General features: G+C 49.7%; 8 protein-coding genes across 8 annotated transcripts; 3 read left to right on the top strand and 5 right to left on the bottom strand.

Annotated features, from left to right (window-relative positions):
- Positions 1–372: 372 nt before the first annotated feature.
- CGCA056_v014648 (uncharacterized protein) lies at positions 373–1,356 on the top strand (the record flags this gene model as incomplete). The annotated part of the gene is made up of 1 exon (XM_037329890.1): positions 373–1,356. One exon carries the CDS (start codon positions 373–375, stop codon positions 1,354–1,356), a length of 984 nt encoding a protein of 327 aa, XP_037172287.1.
- Positions 1,357–1,598: 242 nt separating this feature from the next.
- Positions 1,599–3,285, bottom strand: CGCA056_v014647 (putative transporter; the record flags this gene model as incomplete). Its single annotated transcript, XM_037329889.1, has 3 exons — positions 1,599–1,964; positions 2,017–2,970; positions 3,025–3,285. 3 exons carry the CDS (start codon positions 3,283–3,285, stop codon positions 1,599–1,601), a joined length of 1,581 nt encoding a protein of 526 aa, XP_037171913.1.
- A 1,445-nt stretch (positions 3,286–4,730) lies between these two features.
- CGCA056_v014646 (putative transcriptional regulatory protein) lies at positions 4,731–6,374 on the top strand (the record flags this gene model as incomplete). The annotated part of the gene is made up of 3 exons (XM_037329888.1): positions 4,731–4,882; positions 5,045–5,482; positions 5,540–6,374. 3 exons carry the CDS (start codon positions 4,731–4,733, stop codon positions 6,372–6,374), a joined length of 1,425 nt encoding a protein of 474 aa, XP_037172419.1.
- A 240-nt stretch (positions 6,375–6,614) lies between these two features.
- Positions 6,615–8,513, bottom strand: LIP1-3 (Lipase 1; the record flags this gene model as incomplete). Its single annotated transcript, XM_037329887.1, has 3 exons — positions 6,615–7,655; positions 7,708–8,125; positions 8,182–8,513. 3 exons carry the CDS (start codon positions 8,511–8,513, stop codon positions 6,615–6,617), a joined length of 1,791 nt encoding a protein of 596 aa, XP_037172283.1.
- A 1,447-nt stretch (positions 8,514–9,960) lies between these two features.
- Positions 9,961–11,638, top strand: sdnJ-0 (Glycosyltransferase sdnJ; the record flags this gene model as incomplete). Its single annotated transcript, XM_037329886.1, has 3 exons — positions 9,961–10,607; positions 10,671–11,303; positions 11,362–11,638. 3 exons carry the CDS (start codon positions 9,961–9,963, stop codon positions 11,636–11,638), a joined length of 1,557 nt encoding a protein of 518 aa, XP_037172282.1.
- Positions 11,639–11,843: 205 nt separating this feature from the next.
- ausC-2 (FAD-binding monooxygenase ausC) lies at positions 11,844–13,787 on the bottom strand (the record flags this gene model as incomplete). The annotated part of the gene is made up of 3 exons (XM_037329885.1): positions 11,844–12,977; positions 13,148–13,415; positions 13,480–13,787. The coding sequence occupies 3 exons, from the start codon at positions 13,785–13,787 to the stop codon at positions 11,844–11,846; spliced, it is 1,710 nt and encodes a 569-aa protein (XP_037172285.1).
- A 1,461-nt stretch (positions 13,788–15,248) lies between these two features.
- CGCA056_v014642 (Uncharacterized protein) lies at positions 15,249–16,560 on the bottom strand (the record flags this gene model as incomplete). The annotated part of the gene is made up of 2 exons (XM_037329884.1): positions 15,249–16,214; positions 16,330–16,560. The coding sequence occupies 2 exons, from the start codon at positions 16,558–16,560 to the stop codon at positions 15,249–15,251; spliced, it is 1,197 nt and encodes a 398-aa protein (XP_037172376.1).
- A 1,042-nt stretch (positions 16,561–17,602) lies between these two features.
- On the bottom strand, positions 17,603–18,900 carry CGCA056_v014641 (putative trans-sulfuration enzyme; the record flags this gene model as incomplete). The annotated part of the gene is made up of 2 exons (XM_037329883.1): positions 17,603–18,631; positions 18,685–18,900. The coding sequence occupies 2 exons, from the start codon at positions 18,898–18,900 to the stop codon at positions 17,603–17,605; spliced, it is 1,245 nt and encodes a 414-aa protein (XP_037171757.1).
- Positions 18,901–24,057: the final 5,157 nt, after the last annotated feature.

Raw genomic sequence — 24,057 nt, 5'->3', positions numbered from 1 at the left:
TAATTCTCCCGGCACTCAATTAGTCGGCCCCACATTTCCGCCTTTCTTGGTCCGGGTCTCCTTCCGATGCGTTCCCAGTATTGAAGGGATGGGCAGCTTACTTCTCTTAGACGGTCTGAGTTTGTACTCTTTCTTTGAGTATTGAATTGCTTCTAGCTTCAGACGGTGTTAGTTAAGGGAAAGTATGCCTTTGTCAAGGATGCTTCAATGCGTACCTTACCTCGGTGAAGGTGTGGATCCCACCGATAAGGGTCTCAGCGTCTCCACCTCTACGCCCTATTGCTGACATCCAGAGCCTTTGTTTTTAACACCAGAAAAGCCGCATCACGACTGGAGCCACAATTACCATTCATCACACATCACCAACTCAACATGTCCAACAGCTCCGAATTTCTCGTTCTTCCTCGCCCAGGTGGGGCGACCGCCACCTCGAAAGCCCCGATACAGGGTCCCTCTGAGTCGGCCTTTACGGAGACTTTCGGTGCGCTCCTACCACCGGCCAAGTTCTTGAAGACTGCCACTGGCAAAGCCGCCTACTATGAGATGCCCCCTTCATCAGATAGCGAGGGCTCATCTACGCCTGAGCGAGTCCTATTCATTCACGGCGTGCAAACTCCGGCCCTTGGCATGCTTCCTCTCGCCCGCAGCCTTCATGGATCGTTCCCGCGCTCGCATTTCGTACTGGTTGACCTCTGGGGTCACGGACTGAGCGACACACCTGTTGTCCCGCATGAAGCGAGCCTGTTTCACCAGCTCATTGATGATCTGCTGGATCATTTGGGTTGGCCCTCCGCACACATCGTGGGCTTCTCCTTCGGCGCCTCCCTGACGGCCGGATATACTGCCTCAAGAGCGGCACGCGTGCAGAGTTTCACTCTCGTTGCGCCGGCTGGACTCCTTCATGCTGCCAACTTCACGGCGCAGGAACAGAAATATTTGAGCGAGGACAATACCGATGAGGCTGGTGCGCGGAAATTTGCGCTGAGATTCCTCGAAGGTGGCGAGCTGGTTGTGCCCGCAGACTGGAAGGACAGGGTAGCCAAGGGAGAAGTTGTTGCTGAGGCAGTGCGAGAGTGGCAGATGCGTGAGCATCCCGGTCACACCGCTTCCGTAACTGCGATGTTCAGAGATGGCCATGTCTTGGACAACGACGCTGCGTTTGCCAAAGCAGTCGAGACGAAAATCCCGTCGCTTGCGGTCTTGGGCGGACTAGATGATCTGTGTAGCGAAAGTCACCTTAAGGAGATTGGGTTCACGAACGTTTCTGTTGTTCCCCAGGTTGGTCACGGTGTAGTGAGAGAAAGTGTCCCGGAAGTTGCAGGTCTCATTGGGTATTTTTGGGCCAAGCTCGGCTAAGTTACCTGTTGTTAAATAAAGCGACTCATATAATTCCAAACTGAATGTGGATCTTTTTGTTGATGTTGTATACGATATAGTCGAGTCTCTCGCGGAGTCGGGGACCATTCGGTCGCAGCAGTGCCCCTGAGTAAACAATCAATTGCTGAATTTGACACAATGTTGGAATAGTTTTATGCCCACGGCATCGATTATTATCAAGTATCAAAGTCGCTTGCTACCAAACTCATGTTGTCAGGTCTCTAGTAGGAGTACCTGAACTTCCTGTTCTCAAAGTCCGTCAAATCCATCAAGACCTCATCATCCTCCTCCGCGGCATTGTGCTCACTGGCCGCGGCCTCGGTATCTCGCTTGGCGTTGCGGCGCTTCAACAAGATACGAATCGCAATAGCAATAACGACCTGACCGGCAGTGCACCCCATGATAACCTTGCAGCCAGTACCGTAGATAGGGGCTTCTGACGCAAGGAAGGCCTGGGGTCCGATGATATTTCCTGCACAGTATGCCAGAAAGACGAAGGCAGTGGATGTGACACGCTTCGTGTATCCTGCAACGTTGGCAGCAGGCATCTGCAGGGCAACGACGAGGGCGCCGACGAAGGAAGGGCTCTGTTTGACTGATTAGCCTATAGTCGTGTGTCTTAGTTCTCTGTCAACTTACGATGTAGTAGGCCATCAATAGACCGTTCTTGTTGCCTCTGTCCAGCTTCAAATAGAGGGAAACAGCAATGAGTGTGGGCAACACCCAGGTCATCATGACAATCGTGCGGAAGTTCTTGAACTTCGATGCACAGAAAGGTCCGGTAAAAATGAAGAAGGCAACCCAAGCGCCGTACGGAATGCCATAGGCAGTGGTAAGGAGAGCATCCTTCGTAAAACCCTTGACGATCAGTTTTCCGAAGTTGGCAATACCTCCGTTGACGATTTCGTTGAGTAGGGTGTAGAAGAACAACAACCAGATCTGGATATCCTTGAAAGCTTCCTTGATCTGTGCTGGTTTGATCTTGCTGCTGAAGACACCAGTCTTATTGCTCTGGCTGCGAGCAATCAGCAGAGCCTTTTGCTCCACCGTGTAGCGCTTGGCGGTGAGAATGTTATTGGGGAGGAAGAAGAACAGGACAACGCCCCAGATGACGGTCATACCACCGCAAATGATGAAGATGATTCTCCAGACGTCCCACCCATCGGCCTGACCAACACCGTAGAATAAGATGCCGCCGACCATAGAACCAATGCCATTGAAACAGTAAAATGCTCCGGCCCGCACAGGTGCCTCCTTTCGGGTGTACCACATGCTAGTGACAAGCATGAAAGCTGGTGTAATGACAGCCTCAAACATGCCCAACAGAAATCGGCAGACCGCGAGGCCGGCAAAACTGTGAGATGCGGCGGTGCATGTCAGAACAATGCCCCAGCAAGTGACGAAGACGCTGACGACGGTGCCAGTAGGGAAGTGCTGAGCGAGGTAGCTGGCCGGCCATTCTGCGAGAAGGTACGCGAAGTAGAAGATGCTGGCAAGCCATGAGTATTGGCTCTGAGATGTGTTTGTTGTCTCGAAGAGGTCGAAGACGGCGCCGTAGCTTAGTGCCTGCTTGTCGATGTATTGCAAGAAGTACTAAGGGATGATTAGTTGACTGTGCAAAGAAGTACGTAATACAATTGGACTTACTGTTCCCATAAGCAAGGGAAGAAGGGTCAGGTCAATGTGTCGAACAAGCTTCTTCTGAGCGGCCTCATCCTCGAGCAGCTCCTTGAGCCGCGAGTGGGGGATGCCATTCTGCTGCAGGAAAACTTCGGCCTCATCGAGGAGCTCGACTTGACCAGTCTTGAGTTCCTCGCCGACACTAGCCGCGATGGAAGGTGCCTTCTCCGCAATTTCAGGGTCCTTGGGCTTCGTCTGCCCTTCGTTTATAGACGATTCGATGGCCATTGTGGAGTCCGGGGAGTCTGACCAGCCTGGCGGGTCGTTCCTTACTCGTAGAGATGATGTGCTCGAGCACGCGATTGAACGAAGTGGATGCAACTCGGCCTAGTGAAAGGGAGTTGCTATTATTGCTAGTGTTGGTTGCAAATGGCAAGATGCAGCAATGATGTTGGAGTTGTTGAGCTCTCGGACAAGTGCGAGTTGTCGACACTTTCCGTAGCGGAAAACTGTCAGGTTGCGGTGGTCTTTTTATTCATTGTCAATACAAGGGGCAGATGATACCCGGCGGTGGCTCTGATAGCGCCTACGACTCGTTGACCAACTCGATAAGATACATGCCGATAGGCGCTGACTACTGAAGACTTCGGTCCCAGATGGCATAGGCTGCAGATAACATGTCAGGCGATAACTCCCAGCCAAGCCAGCGTGCTATCCTAGTAATAGGATCCATAACTTGATAAGGAACCGAGGACTGCAAGATGCTTCCCCGCGTCGGGATGGGGCCTACATGCCGCTGGGTTCATTAACGTGGAGAGCGGGTGGAGTTACCGTGGGCACTGTGCGGCAGCGGTAAACCGAATGGTCCCGGAGTCCAAATTTGACCGCCGAAGTGCTGAATCTGTTGCTGGAAACGACAAAGTGGAGTCTTCTCGGTGAACCTCCGCCTTATCAGCTTGCGCGTTGACTAACAGAGATATGAGCACTAGCGTCTTTGATCGGGATTAAGCCATGATAATGGTTGTGGAGCTTTCCGCGGGGAAATATCAACAACGCAACTCCCACCCAACCTTTGCCCGAGTCATCAGCCGATATCCGGACTCCGCAACCACAGAACAGAGCTCAGACACGGACAACTCAGACACTGGAAGGGCATAATGTCTACAGCATCAGGAGACCAACCGACGCCCCGGCCGTACCGGTCCCATTTGCGCCCAGCATGCTTGCAGTGCCGGCGCCGCAAGTCGCGATGCCAGCAGCAGGAGGGGATTAGCTCTTCGACGTGTCAAATGTGCCATGTCTACGGCACTGCCTGCGAATTTCCGCCGTCGCCTCGAAGCGCTGGGCGCGCGCCGTTGAACCCCGGGAAAGTCCAGAAATCGTACCGAACCCCCCAGTCCAACACGCCATGTCGAAGGGAACCTCTCGCTGTCGCAGCAGCTAAGGCACCCCAGAGCAGCATACATGTGAGGACCACCTCTACGTCTCCACCTACGAGCACGACATCAGCACCGGGTCCCAAACCTGTGCTGAGTCCGCATAATCCGCACTTAATGCTGGCTTTGGACAGTCCCGAAGATGAAGACAATTCGCATATCATTGGTCCGGCGGTTACAAACGACACACAGGTGCTCGCAGATTACCTGAGCTCGGAACCAAGCATTCATGAAAGGATGATCAGGGTGGTGAAGCCAAGGCCGGGATCGCAAGTGGGACAAACGCCGCGTTCATCAATGGACTTGTCCGGTGGACTTCGGAAGCCTGTTATCTTCACGGCAGTCCGGAAGCGGCCTTTCGGTCTCTCGCCCCGGCAAACGGCGCCGTTGCAGAAGTATCAGATTGTGGAGAAGATGTTAGAGCCATGGACATCGACACTCATAGATCTGTAAGTCGAAGACGTTTCTTTTTTCGCTTGTCAGAAGAGCAACCCCTGTTGATATTGGGGGCTGGATGATGAAAGCTCGTCCCCACATCAGAGGACTCTTGGCAAAACATGTCCTTGTCATGGGTTAAGCATCAGACCACAATGCTAACGGTTGTGGCGCAGATACTTCCGAAAAGTCAACATCTGCTTTCCGCTTCTGGATGAAGTGTCCTTCAAACACCAGTTTCAAACCGCTAGAGACAGGATATCACCGGCCTTGTTGTCAGTTCTCTATGCTCACTCGATGATCTTTTGGAAGAACTGTCCAGACTTGCCATCGGAGTATTGCCCTGATTCCAGGTTCATATGGAACCAAGCAACCGAGACGCTCTTCTCTGAGCTACATATTTCACCCGGGATCTCCACAATTATTGCCATCATTCTCAATGTCGGGGGCAGGCCAACCACTTCCATGATCATGAACGAGATCCAGCTTGGTGCTGCTGTTTCATTGGCACAGTCGTTGGGTCTCAATCGCGATCCAACCGACTGGAATATCTCTATCCCTGAGAAGTGTTTGAGAATGAAGATATGGTGGGCCTTGGTGGTTCATGATAAATGGTGAGACTTTCTCTAAACAAGGTAATGATGATCAATGGCTAATACGATGTTTTACAGGCTAAGTCTGGCTTACGGCACACCGCCTCAAATCAAACGCTTCCAGTATGATGTTCCAGATCCCACACTGGAGTTTCTCACAAGCAAAGACGCAAGCGACGCGCAGAACGGAGCTGCGTCAGTTTTCATAGCTCTCGTTACCCTGACAGGCGTCCTCGACAAGTACCTCGAGTTCGTGTACGATCTTAACCAGGACCGTGACCAAGATAACGGCCAGACCTCTCTCGGACTAGAACTCAGTCTCGGCCAATGGGAAGATTCTCTGAGCGACGACGTGAGAAGGATCATCACCCGCGGCAACAATCTACACATCCCCGGCGCGGCAAACCTGCGGCTGGCTTATCTGTCGACCAAGCTGCTCCGCAGAAGAATTGAGCTCGACATTGAGAAGCAAGAGGATGCAGCCCTCGGCGACGCACTCACCAACCGGTATATCCAAGTTCGCCGGGCTGCCGAGGAGATCGTTCTTCTCGTCCAGGAGTTGGAAGAGATCCACCTCAGCGACTTCTGGTTGCCCGTCAGCGCGTTCGCGTTCACCTCGGCGATCACGTTCCTACTGCGATGCGCACTAGAAACAGAAAACACGGCGGCCGGTCTGGCTCAAAGTGCGTCTTTGAGGCTGGCGAATAATCTGATTGATTCATTGCAGTCGCACCAGCAGAAGTCTGGTTGGGACCTTGGAGATCTCTGCTTAGCGCAGTACGCCGAAGTTGTAGAGAAGCTGATGACGGCGGACAGTCCCTCAGCGACTGTGCCTGAGTTTCAACAGTTGATGATGTCGTCAGAGGTTCCGATTATTGATGAGCTTTTCCCGAACTTGTGGGATATGTTTTGATGCGCTTTGAGAACGAAGATACGTTTCATGTACAACTAGATTACGAATAATGACCTGTTTCCCTATTACTTGTCAAATTCGGAGTAGATGTGCAAGCTGGGAGAGTGTATCTAGAACGAGTGGCAAAAGGTCATGAGCAGCAAAAGGTTCACTTGACAATTGAAAACTTCATCAGGCCATCGCTATGTAATCAAGTATAGAACAAGCGCGTTAGGGGAATTCGTGACACGTTTCTTGCACTCAATCCTCGAAGTTTTCCGTCTGCTTCCACCAGAAGTTACACTCCTTCTCCGCCCATTTGTAATCTACGAAATAAGCGGAGGTTCCCAAACTAGAGCCACCAGCACGCTCATCGTTGCCCTCGCCAAAGATCATCGTCTTTCCAGCCTCTTTTCCCTTGTTGCCAGCAAAAGGCAACCACTCAGGACGCTCCTCGAATTTGCCCTTAATCTTATTGGGGTCCCCATGCACGATGAATGATGTGGCATACGCATGCATCAAGCCGGCAATCTCGCCTTGCTTGGGCGAGATAGACCGCACTTCGGCGTTGTAAGTCTGATACCGCATCTGATCACCGTGGTTGGCCCCATAAAGGGCCGTTTTGTTGAGAGCCCAGTGGTAGAGGTACACCGGAGGATCCTCAGGAGATTTGCCTCCCCAAACTGCCGTCTGCCGGACGGGGCAAGTGTATGCGTAGTGTCCATAGGCAGCTTCGGCACGCTTGTATTGTGCGCCGATATCGAGGGGGCGAGTCTCCACATACTCTGAGTCCGGGTACTTTGAAGGGTCAGGGTAAAGCTTGTTCAGCTCAGCCAGCTCCTTATCTGAAAGCTGCGGGAGGAGAGTGCGAAAGAAGTCTGTGAAATCCTCAGGTGAAGATGCTGCCTTGGGGACGTACATTGCGCCCTCGTTGTGCGCAGATCCAGTAAAGATAGGGACCTTGTTCCACTTCCCAGACTTCCAGGCATCAATGGGACGCCGAGAGATGATGTCACCGTCGAGGACAGGTTGCCAAGCCCATCGAACAGACGGATTGGATTTCTCGTAAACTTTCTGACCCGACTCAATGATTGTCGAAGAGGGCAGCGCGCGGAGACACGGCAGGATCTCATGCTCGGGGCGGTTGTTGCAGCCAGTGAGCTCGAGAAACTCCTGAAAATGAGCCTCGTTGAGCTTCGACTCGGGTGGGTGAACTACTCGGGCAGTGTGACCGCCGGAGTCCATGATGGCCTTGTGGAAAAGCTTCTTCTTCTGGTTGATGTCCATAACCAAGTGGCCAATCTACACTGGTTAGCCAAACTAGGGAATCTTTCCCATGACCAAGACAGCTTACACCGTGAGCGGCAGCAGACAACCCCATGATGGTTACATCATCAGGGTCGCCGCCAAAAGCAGCGATATTTTTCTGAACCCACTCCAAGGCCACATACATGTCCTTGAGGCCAAGATTGAGCAGACCTTCTTTCTTGGTTAGAGCGGTGTTCATGCCACCCGCAACACCAATTCGATACTGCATTGAGACACCAATCCAGGGCTCTTCAGACCATGCCAGCATCGATGGTGTGTTGTGCATCCGAGCTGCTCCGCGGTTGAATGCACCCCCAGGGATCATCACCGCGACAGGAAGCTTCATATCGCTGGCCGTATGGCCTTTCGGACGATACACATTGATAGTCAAGCAGTCTTCACTCTCCCAGTCGGGGCCCAGCCACTCGTCGTCGGTGAAGGGAACAAGCTGCTTTCCGGGGCATCTAGTTGCATGTTTAGGTTAACTCATAATCTGTCTCATCTCTTGGCTCAAACCCACCTTGGACCCAATTCGAAAGCCTCGAGTGTGCCGTTTCCAGCGGCTACAGGGACGGCATGGCGGAATCTCAACTGTCCGACCGGTGGAAGGGCATACGGTATTCCCATGAAGCCTTCCAGGGGCTCCGGAAACGTACCGTCAGTTACTAGCCTGCCAAGAATGGTTCCCTGGTTGATTGTGACCGACGCTGCCGGGCTGTACTTAGACTTCGTTGATTGACTGGCAGTCAACCCCCCTGGCTGTCCAGACCAGAAGTAGGCCAAGACGCTGGCTGCGGCCAGGGGAAGGCCCAGACTCCATTGCCAACTTGGGCTATCCGTTCTTTTCGACATTTTCTCCCCGATTCGGAATACTGTGAGAATCGAGTAAGATGAAGCTCACAGCAGGATGAATCGGCAATGCAAATCTAAAGCTTCATGATATACAACACTCAATTGAGGTTTTGGACAGCGCTGTCGCCGCAAGTGGGAGTTGATAACACTGGTTATGCAGGGTTTGGGAGCCGGCGAGTCAGGGGCAGTGCGGGCGCTCACAGTATTTTCCCACGGCTTACGGTGTCCCTCCCACCTCGCCGCGGCAAACTCAGGGGTCGGTTGCATTTTGCCGAACGAGCGCGCTGTTCCCCGCATTGGAAGAATACATGACACTGAATGCAAGAAAGTCAGTGAAAACGTTTGGTGTTCAGTGACGGGTCATCAACTGGGGAGAACTAAGTTGGGGAGAACTTAATTGGGGCGACCTCAACACTGTAGAGGACCATTCGGTTTGCAGCACGATGAATTGCTAGTAAATACAGACAAGTGTTTCCTCCTTCAATACCGCGGAATGCTTGAGATGTACTAAACATTGCAACTCTCCAAGTTTTCAAGTTGCTGGTAGGCAGAGATGGCCCCGAATTCCGACTGAAACGTCTTGAACGCGACAATCCGGGCCTGCCGGATCCCGATGATCGACATCGGCCCCGCTGAAGAGGCCGGCACGGTAGCCTCCGTCAATTTCGGCGGGCAACGGAGACTAGCCGGAGATCGTTGTTTGAGGTCCCCTGGTATCTAAGAGACACCCTAGAAACAAAAATGCCATCTAGCTACCACACCTGTGCTTGTCACATTCCATTGGACTGCAACATTTCATCTGATACCCTCTTAATTCTCTTTGGCGATGGTGCGTTCGTAGAAGGGAAGAAAGTATACACGAAACTGCTCAGGTAGGCATGAAAGCAGATCTGGAAATTATCTAAGAGAGTAAATTGCGTGATTTGAGGTATCTAAAATGTTCATATTCCAGATGCCCACGACTTTCTCTGGAGTCTACCGCCTCTCCGCTTGGCTATTTTCCCATTTGGGTTTGCGAGGTTTTAACCGAAATCCTTCGTGCAGATGCCGCACACAAGTCCCAAAACGAGGAGTCGTACGAGTACCAACTTTTGCGACGAATAGCGCATCAGCAAATCAGCGACATTGATGAATCTCACGTCAGCCTGAACAATCCGGGAAAGCTCCCTGCGGCGCAGTAACGAGCTTCCACTTCGATGTTAATGCCTGACGAAACCCACGCCTGTGACCGGGTACCTACGCTGAGATTAAAATGAGCACATTTCACCCCTGGCGATTACAGCACACTATGTCGCAATTTGTCTAAAATATGGGTAGGGCCTCGTGTCGATAGCGAGCATTGCCGTCGAGTCTGGCGAATACATGTAGACCATCTCCCAAAACCTCTTTCCAGCGTAATGATCCATCGCGTCGGCAATTCTTGACAAGCAACAAGTTCTTCCAAACCATGGCTGACTGGAATCAAATCTATGCGGCGGCCTTTGTGGGCATTCTGGGGGGGCTCGTTTCTGTCCACCTCAAGACCTCCAAGCGCAAGCCCCCAGCAGCAATCAAGGGCAGGCCGGACACGATTCTCTTCGCAGTCAACACAGAATATGGTCTCTCGAACGTCCATCTCGCGACATTATTCTCGCTTCTCAAGAACCACCCCAACCTCAAGATTCACATTGCTTCATTCCCCAGCTTCGCCTCCAAAGTCGATCGCATTCGCACGTACGCAGGCAGACAGAACTCCTCGTCGAGCGATGTGGTTTTCCATGAGCTACCTGGCCCTGAGTTCGGTCCTGCGACGATGATGCCATCTGAGATGATCATTAGGCCGCCTGGCATCCGCAGCATCGACACTGTGGCGAAAGCAGTGCAGGTGTACCTTGCGCCCTGGACCGGAGAGGATCATTTACGAATGCACAATTTTGTGAGGGACCTCATCCGGGACCTGGATCCCGGTGTCGTCGTTCTTGATATCTTCCTGAGACCCGCAATGGATGCGGCCAGGAGCGAGCGGAGGCTACATGCTGTTCTCGCGCCGAATGTGCTCGCAGACATATTTGGATCGACACAACCGTGGTTGAGTGGTCTTTGGAAGTTCCCAGCGTAAGGCTCTTTCTTGTCCTTATCCTTTCAAATGGCTTGCAAACTGACAAATAATACAAACAGCATGGGTTCCGCTCATACGTTTCCCATCCCATGGAGTTCTATACCTTCCAATATCTATCAAGCAGCCTGCTTCCTCTATTCTATGACGTTTTGCCCAGATCAGTCATCGAAGCAAAAGTTTTTGAACGAAAATGGGCTCTTCGATCCCATCTCTTACTTCAATTTTCATGACCCCCCTCTAGGCCATCTCATTTGTCAAGATACCCCCAACGCTTCTATCCCTCTCATCCGCACCCCTCTCAACGTAACGACGACAGGACCTGTCGCCATCTCAGTTGCCACCGCAGAAGAACAAGACCCAGAACTTGCAAATTGGATGAAGAAAGCACCGACAGTACTGATCAACCTTGGAAGTTTCTTCCGGTACGACGAGGAACGAGCAAGGGCAATGGCCGGTTCTCTGAAGGTTGTTTTGGAGCGGACTGAGGTACAAGTTCTGTGGAAGATCATGCCGAACACCGAACCCGTGCTCGAAGACGGTGTTTGGATGCCTTTGGTGGTGGATTATGTGAAATCGGGTAGGCTGAGAGTAGAGAAATGGCTTTCTGCTGATCCTTTGAGTCTACTGGAGACTGGCCATGTCATTCTCTCTGTGCATCATGGGGGAGCGAGCTCCTATCACGAGGCAGTGTCGTAGGTTTTCCGTTTGAAGATTCCTTCCAGATGAAAGGTTACTGACTGGTTCATGTAGGGCTGGAGTACCGCACCTTGTTGTGCCTGCTTGGCTGGATTGTTACAACTATGCAGCTCTTGCAGAGAGCTTCAAGCTTGGCGTTAGAGGGAATTATAAAGCTGCCCCCGGCATTTCTCAGGACGAGCTCACTGAGGCATTTTTGACGATGCTTGATGGTGGCCCCTCCAGCGTAGAGATGCGGACCAATGCCAAGCGTCTGGCGAAGTCCCTTGTCCGGCCAGGAAGAGACGTGGCTGCTGATAGAATCGCAGAACTGGCGACCGACGGCCGTTGAAAGGAGCATTCAGTACTAGACATGACTCCGAAGAAACTTTCCGATGGTCCAAAAGCCATTCAGTACAATCTCTTGAGCGCGCCTGCTATATTTGGTATGCCGAGAGAGCCTCTGGTCTTATACCACCTGCAACTGAAATTAGATATGAACATTTGCCCATGCTATGAATCGCAACATGAAATATTCAGGTGTCGCAGGAGCAGAACTACTCAGGTGCCGATGTGACTATCAGCCCATCAAGATTGCCCTTTGCCATCCAGTTATCTAGCATCCTACGATGGTCGACGATTCCAGTTCCCCAGGCCAAATTCGACACACCCATTCCTTCTTTCAAAAGCTTAGCATTGCCAGTGAACCACCCGGGAGTGCATCCTTGCGAGAGCGCTGTCCAGCCCACACGTTCAATCATCTGCTGAATGTACCTTTCCTCGGCCTCTCTGGTAACCTCAATGACCGTTCTTGCGGGAATGGGGGCATTCTTAGTAGCCGTGGAGATGATGTGCGCAACGACATCCGCTGCATTCACGTAAACCGACGCAATGTTTGGCGAGGTGCCCAAGTTGGAGAAAGTAGCGAAGAACAAGTTGGGAAAGCCATGAGTAGCGACACCAAACAAGGAGCCAGCTTCTTCTCCATTCCACTTTTCGGTGATGTCTCGTCGATCGCGACCAATGAATGTGGAACCTGTCTGTCCGGATGGCGACCCATCTCCAAATGTTAGGCTTTGAAAGCCAGTGGTGAGAATCAAAGGATCCAGGGGATATGCCTGAGCTCCGTTGGCAAGAACTCCCTCGGAGGTGTAGCCCTCAATCCCTTGGCCATCTGTATCGACCAGTTCGACATTAGGTCGGTTGAAAGAAGCGAGGTATTCCTCGTGGAAGGCAGGTCGTTTGCACCACACCTCGTACCATGGCTTCAACTTCTCGGCAACAGACTTATCATTGACTTGATCTTCGATGTGTCTGCGAACTCGCTCGGCGCAAGGTCGATCAGTCTCGATGAGCGAAGCCAATGACTCCTCTTCGGTTCCAGCATATGGTTTTGGCGACCCAATAATACCAGCAAAGGCGTGGCATTCGCTCCAGCCATCGTTGCAAAGATCCTTTTCGGGAGGGTCATTCGTTAGAGAGCGATTGAGGTTGTCTATTCGTTCGTATTGCCAACCCTTCTTGTTCGCAACGTCTGATGCCCATTTCGCTCGGTCCGTCTCTTTCTGTGCGCGCTCGGAGACGTACGTAGGAGTGCGCTGGGACACGTAGAGCTTCTTTGCCCATCTCGCGACTTCGGGCACAACTTGGATAGCGGTAGCCCCACTGCCGATAATACCGACGACCTTGTCCTTGAGTTCGACAAGTCTGGCTTTTCTTGCGAACCGCCGGTGTAGTTGTAATCCCAACGCGCGGTGTGCATTAATCGCTTGTTCTGAATGAAGTCCTGGAGCCCAGAAAGCTTTGGAAGATGCGGAGAGACGAGAAAGCCTCCAGCAGAGAAGAGAAACTGGGTGCTCACTGTCATATGGACAGGATCTCGGTTGGGCCCACGGTTCTGCATCATCGACACGATCCAACGACCGGCTTTCTCATCCCATTGCTGGCTCTGAACAGTAGTTCCAAACATTCCTCGAATTTTCAGGGTACTAGCGACGTTCTCCAGGTGTTGTCGGATCTCGCTGCCGTATGAGTACTTGTGCTTGGGAATGTAGCCTGTCTCCTCTAATAGAGGAAGATACACGTAGCCTTCAACGTCGCACATGGCACCGGGGTATCGATTCCAGTACCTAAAACCAGTCAGCTGCGGTCAAATATGCCAGCGCAAACAAAAGTTTAACTGTGTATAGTCACCACGTTCCGCCAAAACCGCCTGCTGTGTCTACCGCAATAAAGTCTTGAGCTTGAAAACCGGCCTTGACGAGCCTATGAGCGAACAAAACACAGCTGATTCCGGCCCCGATGGCAAGAAATCTAATCTCATTGCCATCCTTTAGCGGCTTCCCCTTCTCTAAATTGTCGTAGTCAATGAAGGGATCTCCCGCAAGGTCGTGTAGCTTGTGGTCATCACGGAAGCTTGCGTACTCTTCAGCGCGCACAGCGGCAAGACGCTTTGCCCGCTCTTCGGCATACTTTCGAATCGTGGTCTCAGTTGTAGTCATATTGATTGCTTTGATGGACTTTGTGCTCAACAATCGAGGATACCGTCTTTATAAGTAGGTGTCTGGTTGTCAAGAAAGACGAGTTTGGTAATCTTTTTCATCATTCAGAATTTCCAAAGTCATTAGTGATGTTTTATATCACACGCGTCTGATTCTGACACCTTTCAACACTGATGTATGCTCTCTAGTATTAAGGAACGATCTCTACGTGCCTGCGGGCAAAACTCATCTGAGAGTAGTCACATATTCTCCTGGCGCGTGCACTGCTCTCGCGTTCTGTTTGGGAATAGGCACCCTGCCGGATGTCGCTAGCCCGCGGTTTCCGTTCTGATGTGTATGGGGCTGCTGAGGTGTTTTTGGGGTTCCGTCGGAGCTCTAACAATCTCTGAAGTTAACCCGTCCCCGTTGCTTGGCTTGATATTCAACCTATCTTTCTTTCGGTTTGAACACGAACGGGGCCAGGATCTTAGACCTCGTAGTCCGATCGGAGCGCCGCTGGACCTGTCGGTGTAATGATCGTTCCACTCACTCTTCAGAATACCTTCTGGCCATGGGCAACAACTGGAAATTCGCTGGAGTCGGGTCTAAAAGATCCATCGCACTTCGGTCCATTAGTGGAAAGCGTGTCAATTAGAATATATTCGCTCTTTCTTGTCACTTTCACGGAAATCAAATATTTCCGGTTATGCAACAGTCTCTACGAAGGTCTCATTGTGCGAATGAGGAAAGTTCTCCGGCTGCTGAAAGGGAGCCTGGCCGTGTCTTGGCTGTGGCCCATCGAAGATGAGCACTGTGGCCTCGTAAAGCCCTGTCCTTGGTCCTAGATTCCACACTGGCAAGATTTCAATAGGGGCTTCTAGAAACCTTCACCCCTGCAGCACCAGGTATGGTCATGGTCTACGTATGTATCAGATGCTAACTGATCACAGGACGACACAGGTATGGTATCACAAACACACATTTCCGCTGATGCCATGTGCGGTTGCAAACTTTTTTTTTCTTTGAGGAAAAGCCAACAGCCAGCTTGCCCTGTTTTGAGCTTCACCCGTCTCATGCAATAAGCAATCACTGCGTCAAACACTCGGCCGAGTATAAGAATAGGACGACGTCGCCGACGGAGTTTTGGGGTTGCAGTCACCGAAGGCTCTCAAGCATGGGCCCTATTGGCTCTGATCCATCCGCCAGTTTCGATCCCATGGCAACGTCACAATCTTGGTTCGTCTGATTGGAAGCGAACGGCACACCACAAGTACGAGCTTGTGGCCGGGCGTAAATAATACCATCATTTTCTAACACAAATTCGTATAACCCCTGCTCTTCTGGAAGTGGCCATGCTTCTGTATCAATCTTAGCTTTTAGTAATAGTAAAAGAGCTTTATGTTGAGCGAACACTTCATTTCTACGCCTCATTGCAGAATACCTACCCTGGGCAGCCAACGCCCGCCAGGTTCTGCTTGACCTTTACTGTAGCGTGGTTAGCCTGGACCGCACCACTCTACCATCCTTGACAAGAGCTGATATGGTCTCCTCAGGATTGTCCAATATCGAGATGTCATCCAGCGGATTGCGCTCCATGATCAGAAGATCAGCCATGAATCCTTCCTTGACCTGGCCCAACCTGTCTTCCTGTCGGAGCAATTTCGCCGCATTGACAGTCGCACTCCTCAAGACCTCTACCGGGCTCTGCACTCGACTGCGGATGGAGAATTCCTTGCTCTGCGCAAAGTGAGTGGGCCCCAGGAGGTCAGTCCCAAAGCAGACCGTAACGCCAACCTCCGTGGCCATTTTTAGCGTCGCAAGCCCGCGGTCCAGCACCTCAGTAACCTTGGCCTCGGACTCTGGCTCGAGGAAGTGTAATTCCTTGGACATGAAATGCGTGACAAGCGTCGGAGTGAGGAATGTCCCCTTCTCGGCCATCAGCTTGGCAGTTTCCAGATCGATCAGGTTGCCATGTTCGATGCCCCTGACACCCTGTCCAATAGCCTGACGGACGGCCTCGGTGGTATAGCAATGGCTCGAGACATACGACTTCGCATTTGTTGCGGCAGTGACGATAGCTCTGATCTCTTCATCAGAGAACTGCAAGGAGTCAATTCGATCCGTCGGGCTAGCAACACCGCCACCACCCATGATCTTGATGAAATCAGCCCCCTGGCGTAGCTCATCCCTCGCAACACGAAGACAGTCGGGCACTCCATCCACAATACGGCTGATGCCCGATACATCACCCCCGCAGCAGGGCACAGTATCGTGGCGGCCCCGCATGTCTCCATGCCCGCCCGTCTGCGAAAGTGCCTTCCCAGAGATGAATAGGCGAGGTCCCGGGTGGATGCCCTCTTCGATCGCTTCTTTCATGGCCAAGGTTGCACCGCCGCAGTCCCGGACGGTAGTGAAGCCGCGGTCCAGCATGGATTTGAGAACATTGGGCTGGCGGATCAGGCTTTTTGTCTCGGTCATGTCGCGGTACGAGGAAAGGGATGCTGCGCCAGGGGGCACCGCAATATGGACATGGCAGTCGATGAGGCCAGGGCAGACGTATTACAATATTCTCGGGGTTAACGTCCAGCTGCACCTCGCCGGAGGAGCTGGCCGGCTCAACAAAAGCTATTCTGCCATCTGCAAGCGCGATTGAGGTATTTTCCGAGGTGGTGCCGCTGACAGGGTCGACAATCTTAGCGTTCCTCAGCAGGTACGTCTTCTGGCTGGAGGGTTTCCATGGGGTGATGTATTTAGAGATATCAATTTCATCGGGCTTTTGGCGAGAGGTGACCATTGTGAACGCAAAGCGAGGCGTAGTTCTAGTTCTCCTGGAAGGTAAACTTTCGTAGCGCTCGTGATTAACGGCAGAATGAGGTATGAACTTATAGCAGGAACAAAACAATCACATTTGCCTCGAGTAATGCCTCAAATCAAGATCTAGAGCTGATGGCAGGTTTAATATGTACTTACATTTCGGCACACCATGGCTACTAGATCTCCGTATCTGCCGTTCCAAGGGTGTTGGACGCATCCGGACCCAAACTCCTGCGCTGTTCTGCGTTACGTTAGGCAATTAGACGAAACCGAAGGTCTTTTCAACGTGCAGTGGAGATATTCGTGAGGGTGTCTCAGAGTTAGTCGCCCCGGTTTGCTGCCGGGAATCTCGGCTTCATATGAATTTCGGCGGAGCATTCCTCATGTGCTCTCGGCTCTGATGATCTGTACTCGTTATATATTTTTATGAAAAGAATTCTACCGGTGAATTTCCCGTCATTTCCTTAACGTCTTGCATACTTTCATCCATCCTCTCTCGCCTTTGAACCGTCAAACTCGTCCCTAATAGGTCAGTCATGTGGTCGTAAGAAAAGATCTACTTCGCACATTCAACAGCGTGTCTGCTCCACGTGCTCGAGACATCGCCTCCTATTCCCAAATCCGGCACAGAATCGACATATGTTACTCGAAGCGTTTGCTACTTCTTAAGAGGGGACTTTTAGCTTGTTCTGGGGCGGTTAGGCGAATTGACCAACGTCTTGATTAGTCCTAGTCGGGCCTGTGCCTAAACGACTTCAACGAGCACTGCGCGTGGTTGGTGAACCTTTGGAGCTAGATCAGAGTGACAGTTACAGCACGTGGAACCTTACATGTTCAACATTGTAAACGAAATAAATGATTAATACCAGCATATTTGGGCAAGGTTGCGCGCCCGACTCCTGCAACCCCCCTCAACAAAGTATGAGTAACCTGGAGAGATCGCCAGTGGCTCCATCTCGCGACAAAGAAAGTTACATGGGAATGATGTTTCATCAGTACTACTACTCTCGATATAAATGCAATCATACAGAGTCACCCAGTGGAAACTCGTTCAACAGAACCTCCATACCCTGGACCAGATCCGCCTTCAGGCAGCTCACCCAGAGCAGTCTTTTGTCACATACCGCGTCACTCATAGACCGCCACTCCATCAAACTCTCCACGCCTCCTAAGCTTGTCGCGTGTTGGAATACGTACATTCGTCCCGGCATTCTCTTCGCATGTTCCGGACTCCTCATCGACAGGCTAAACACAGCGCCAAAGCCACCAGGCATCTGCTTCTGAAGCCAGCCATCACTGAGTGCGTCGGTCTGCAAAGAGGCATGTCGTATCTCGGCAACAGCTTTGTTGACCACTGATCCGGGTCGATGCATCTCGTGGTTGAGCCAGGCGACCAGGTTCGTGCAGGTCTGCGACTGCCGTGTCACGCGAAGTTGAAGAGTGCGTACGGATCGGATACCGAGCCATCCTTCGAAGCTGCCCATCACCGAGCCAATAATTTGGCGCTCTTTGTAAAGAGTATCGACCCAGCCTTCCTTGACACGACTCTGACGGACGACAAGGATACCGCAGAGCATGTCGGAATGTCCACCAATGTACTTCGTGCCGCTGTGCATTACAACATCAGCCCCGAGTTGAAGTGGATCTTGCAGCGGAGGCGGCGCGAACGTAGCGTCAACGCTGAGGTATGCCCCGGCCGCGCGAGCCTTCTCACTGTAGTAGGTAAGGTTGGTTGCCTCGCCGGTAGGGTTAAGTGGCGTCTCGACATGAACGATGTCACCGGCTTGAAGTTGATCAAGGTCCTCCAGGGTCAGCTTTTTGACCCCAGTCAACTTGGACATGATTTCAATAACTCCATGAACGACGTGGTAGCCTTGACCGATGAAAACGCGTTTGGGGTTGAGGCAGACCATCAATGCATGGAATGCTGAGAGGCCACTAGAATAAGTGACAACATGGCCCCCGAAGACATTTCGCAAGATCATCTCCAGTCGACTCGTGTTTGGGTTAGTGTATCGTGAGTAGACGTGAGAGTCCTCGGGAGCATTGAGCTGTTTCGTCAGTTGCTGACGCAAGGAAAGTATTGATTCACCGCGAGACTCACATCTGTGTTGTCGCCCTGCTTCAGGTCCTCTGCGTTGCGAGCGTAGCGATAGTTCACGGCGACTTGCATTCCTGGCGCGATGGCACGGTGAGGGGTGAAGAAATCGTCCGAATGCACAGCTCGCGTAGCCATGGACATGTTAGGGAGGGCATGATTAAGTGCGTCCGCGGTCAGCACCCAATTGGTGGGTGCCTTGCTGCCCTGGGGAGATGACATGATGAGTTTAATAGTGGTGTGAAGTCAGAAAACCGAGCAGCAGCGTGCTGGGGAAAGGACGAATGGTTTTTATGCAGTCTGCCGGACAAAATCAGTCACTCAATATGAAAAATAATTGGCATAAGAAACGACGTCAACGTCATGGAAAAGACGCATTGCAACAGCAGAAGGAGGTCGGGTTTCAGATCGGGATTGAACATACCCGAAATAGAGCGATCCAGGCTACCTTAGTTGAGACCCCTATCTGCGGCCAATCAATATATCAGCTCGCCGCAATCTTAGACGTTCAATACAGGAGAAGAACAAAATAAAGGACTGCATCTTCTGATTTGTTGCTTGTGACAGTCTTTCTCCTAGTCTTATCGCCTGCAGTCAGACTACACGCAATTTAATGTGCACCTGAAGGCGCGTTTTTATAACAATTGAGCCCAAAATGACTTCATTCTTTGAGCTTCAGGCCCTTTGAATAATTTCGTCCAATAAGTTGCTTGTAGGAATTGTAAATGATGTCCGGGTACGGTATGCTTGGCACTCAAGGAATTTGGATTGGAACACTTCCAAAAGACTCGTTCTCCAAAGAAGCGGAGTACCAAGTAGGCCACAACGCCTGATCTCCCAACAAAGCTACAGGATCGAAGTCTTCAAGGTCTTCTGAGTCACGAAGAGCGTCGTTGTTATCTTCGCCAACGTTGGTGGACTGCGCGTCTCCCTGTTCTGCTCCAGCTCCACGGATCATGGCCATGTGTTGTTCTGACCTGTCAACCGTCCTGAACCCGTGAGCCGATTGATGCAGGACTTCAAAGTCCAGGAGTGATCTGTGACGATATCTATCAACATTTGAGTTCACTTCCTCAAACAATGTCGAGGCGTTTTGAATAGTTTGGATCTGTATAGTTTTAGTAATCAGAGCAGGAGACTTAGTTCAAAGAGATTTCTCACCCAACCCTCTCCGAGATCCCAAGCTTTTCGGAATTCCTTGAGATATGCAAGACCCATGTCCAGATGTTCTTTAGCCTTTGGGCTACATCCTGCTGTCATATTGGGAAAATGAATAGCGTAAAGATTCAGATAACAGGCTGAGAAGCCACAGAAGCCAGGCACAGGAGTCATCATTGTCATGCCCCACTCAAGAGCGTCACGCAGAATAGTCGCCACATGCGCTGCTGCTTCGAAGAGCTCTTTAGCACTATTTTCCCAATAACGTGGTGGTGCCTCAGCTTCGAGAAGTGGGGGATCCGTAGGGCCTTGCGGTTCCGCATGCGGTTTCGGCAGGAAGGGGAAATATTCCCTGTTAAGCATGAGAACGCTGAAAGTAACGTCAGTCAGAAGCAACAAGTAGGTAGAGGTGAGAATGCAGCTCACTGTAACAGGCCAGGCCTGTCACATGGGGTGCTCTCGGCTAAGCTCGGCACTGGACTAAGACATCAAGGTATTCAGCAAAGTAGATAAAAGACGTGTAGATGCAGCTAGAAAGGAATAAGAAACCTTCCTTCCTCATCTGAGGATTCTCATTTGAGAAAGGAAGTACGAGTTGCAACATTGCTCCTACTAACCCTTTGTATAATCCTCAGATCCCCTTTTCTAACGTTAAGGTTGTGGTTGAGGGTATAACTGTTACGACCTGTTATGCAGAAATAACAGATAACCGACCCACTTAGGCATCGGGCGGCTAGGACAGGACATTTGTACTGCAGGATCATAGGAATAACAGGGACTCACTTAGTAACAGAAGAACTATAGTCTAAGTCACATGACGATAAGATAACGATCATATTAGATCAATATGATCTAACACAACTTAGGGGCTAAACGATCATTCTGGATCGTAATGATCCAGATCGACCTAAGGTATAAAGGAACATGTTCAGAATTAGACTTATATATAGTGTGACCCTGAGCCTAGCTTATGGTCAGACTTCTATAGCTCTTCAGCAATCAACTTAGTATTTATCCTCATAGATACTCTCAGCTTACCTTTACTATGAATTACTTATTAAGTCTAAGACTGATCACCTTAGCCTCTAAAGACCTAATCTACTATCAGCCTACAGCCTATAACCTAGACTATAACCCTAGTATACTATTATAACGTATTAATCCCCAGCTTCTATTAGCAGACCCTACTGTTAGATAGCTGACTATAACACTTTAATTACTCCTATTCAGTAAGTTAACTATTAACACCTACTAACAGTAAAACAATAAGCATATCTTCTCACGCTTCAGCTAAGTCCCCTACCCTAGGATCTTCATCTTCCTCGCGCAACCAGCCTCAGAGTCTAGCGTAGGAACTTACTAGCATTAAAGACTATAATATGCTGGACCTTAAGTATAACTCTAATAGAGAAGGCACCTTCACTAAAGAAGGCTATAAAAAACTCTAACGCATCATCTAGAAATAAGACGCTGAATCTAAGGAGATATAGACCTTTATTAACAAAGGTAAGCAGGCTATAAATAACCTTAATAAGTAACTCCAGAACGCTAGATAAGCCTATAAGAAACTTAAGAAGGACCTCAGAGGAGACGCCAACCTCAAGAAGGTTCAATATTACAGTCAGCTATCCGACAGTAGGGTCTGCTAACAGAAGCTGGGGATTGATACGTTCTAACAGTACACTGGGTCGTGGTCGTAGGTCGTAGTTTGTAGGCTGCAGTAGATCGGGTCTTCAGAGGCTAAGGTGATCAGTCTTAGACTCAACAAGTGATTCGCAGTGAAGGTAAGCTGAGAGTATCCGTGAGGATGAATACTAAGTTGATTTCTGAAGAGCTATAGAAGTCTGACCATAAGCTAGGCTTAGGGTTATACTACATATAAGTCTAATCATGAACATGTTCCTTTATACCTTAGGTCGATCTGGATCATTACGATCCAGAATGATCGTTTAGCCCCTAAGTTGTGTTAGATCATATTGATCTAATATGATCGTTATCTTATCGTCATGTGACTTAGACTATAGTTCTTCTGTTACTGAGTGAGTTCCTATTGTTCCTGTGATCCTGCAGTATAAATATCCTGTCCTAGCTGCCTGACGCCTAAGTGGGTCGGTTAACTGTTATCTATATATAATAGGTTGTAATATTAGGTCCCCTCTCTAAAGGTCTTATCCTTAAGACCTAACATAAGTAGGTCGTTAATCCTAGGTTGGGGTTCTATTAATTATGCTTCCTGATTTACTTATGATGCTGACACTATATCAGGTTGCATTCAGAAATCAGATTCTCATAAGACTTATCATACTCAGATTCAGCGCAACTGTAAAGCTCTCAGTGCTCTAGTTAATCACTATAGTTATAACATAATGCCTTATTCCCCTTGTTTTCAGCATAATTGAGTGTGCAAAATAGACCTCACCAACTTGAAGCGTTATGGCAAGTGTGTGAAGCAGGGTTTCTCAAACTATAATGGTGGTGACGTGGCGAATGCTCATAAGTACCTTAGCACCTTGGTGTTCCCTGGTGTTGCTGATTTGTCGCAGTAGTGAATTGTTGTTTTAATAAGCAAAAGAAAGTAGAGCGGGAGGAGGAAGAGGCTGAGGAGGCGTTAGAGGTGCTGCAGACTCAGCTTGCTGCCGCTCTAGGTTGTTTATCTTATCTTCAGAGACAGAAAAGGTTCTTAAAGGAGCGTGGTTTAGATCTGATTCGTCGGGGAATACAGTCTGTGGATAAATAGGAGGCTGAGGAACATGCTCTAGAAGCTTAGGAGTCCCAGGTGATAGAGGATTTATTGCTATAGGGTGCTCAGAATAAGTTAGATTAGTCTTCTCTAGGTACTAGGGTAGTTGATTTAGGCATTCCTCTAAACATAGGTTCTTCTGAGGTTTCTTAACTGGCTTCAGGTGTTCCTAGGCGGATAAACAGTTTTCCTTATTGCAGTCGATCTGCTTCAGTAGGTGGTCTGGTGAAGCGATATAGGTGTCTGATTCGTTTATATCCAGCATTCTTCTGGACTAATATAATAGGTGCTAGTGTGGCTTCTTATTCTTAGTGTTATTACCAGTAGATTATAAGTTCTTCTGCTGCTTTAGTGATATTTTTAGCTGGTTCCTATATATTATCTTTATGTCTATATCCTTTCTATTTGACGAGGTATTAATACCCTTCTAGTTCTTTGAGATAGTTAATAATTCGTTTGACTTTATACTCTGGTTTATTATCTTCTATAATGATAATATTATTTATCTATAATCTATATAGTGCTGGTTTGAGGAGTGAGACGTGGAATACTAGGTGACACTTTATGGTTTCTAGGAGTCCTAGTTTGTAGTTAACTGGTGAGATTACTTATGAAATTTTGAAAGGTCTGAGTTTTTTATAGTTAAGTTTGTTATTTGGTTGCTTTGTCTTAATGTTTCGTTATATAAGATAGGCGCTATCTCCCTCTTTTAAGGTTGGTCCCTCAATCCTTTGTTAATTGCTGAACTATGTTATTTGCTGTCGTATGAATTTGAGTTCTTTGCGTGCGTTATCTTAGATATCCTTGATTTATCGTATAGAGGCGACAGCTTTAACTGCAGCTAGGCCTGGTTGCATGTTTCCATAGGCGGTTGGTTCAAATCCGTAGTTGAGGTAGAAGGGGGATTTCTTAGTACTTTCTCCTACTGCGCTGTTGTAGGCGAATTAGGCTATTAGTAGCAATATAACCTAATTGTCTTAGTTGTAGTTAATATAGGCGTGGAGGTAGGTTTCAAGGATCTGGTTGACTTATTCTGTTTGTCTATTGGTCTGTGGGTGAAACGCAGTGGATATTAATTATTTGATACTGAGGTGTGATATGATTAACTTCCAAAAGTTAGAGGTGAAGATCTTATCCCTATCTGACATAATTTCCTTAGGTGTTCTATAGTTAGCGATAATATATTTGTGGAATATATAAGCATATTCTTCGGCGTTGCTTGCTTCTTTGTATAGGATGAAGTAGGCGTACTTTATAAGTTGGTCCATAATAACGAGAACGCTGTTATAGTGTACTCCTATGAGGGGTTCTTGAGACTTTAGTAATTTGACGATAAAGTTGAGAGATATAGATTGCTAGGCGGTTTGCAGCATAGGCAAGGGTTATAGCATGCTGTACAGCTGATGTTAAGCGGGTTTGCTTTTCAGGCAGACCTCATAATCCTTAATTGCTTTTGCCACTTATTCTCTGGTGACCTTTTC

This window comes from Colletotrichum aenigma (assembly GCF_013390185.1).
Source record: "Colletotrichum aenigma strain Cg56 chromosome Unknown KSG_Cg56_contig10, whole genome shotgun sequence".
In the NCBI taxonomy this organism is placed as follows: Eukaryota; Fungi; Ascomycota; class Sordariomycetes; order Glomerellales; family Glomerellaceae; genus Colletotrichum; species Colletotrichum aenigma.
The sequence above is the reverse complement of the archived record's forward strand: the minus strand, read 5'-3'. Positions and strand labels throughout refer to the sequence as shown.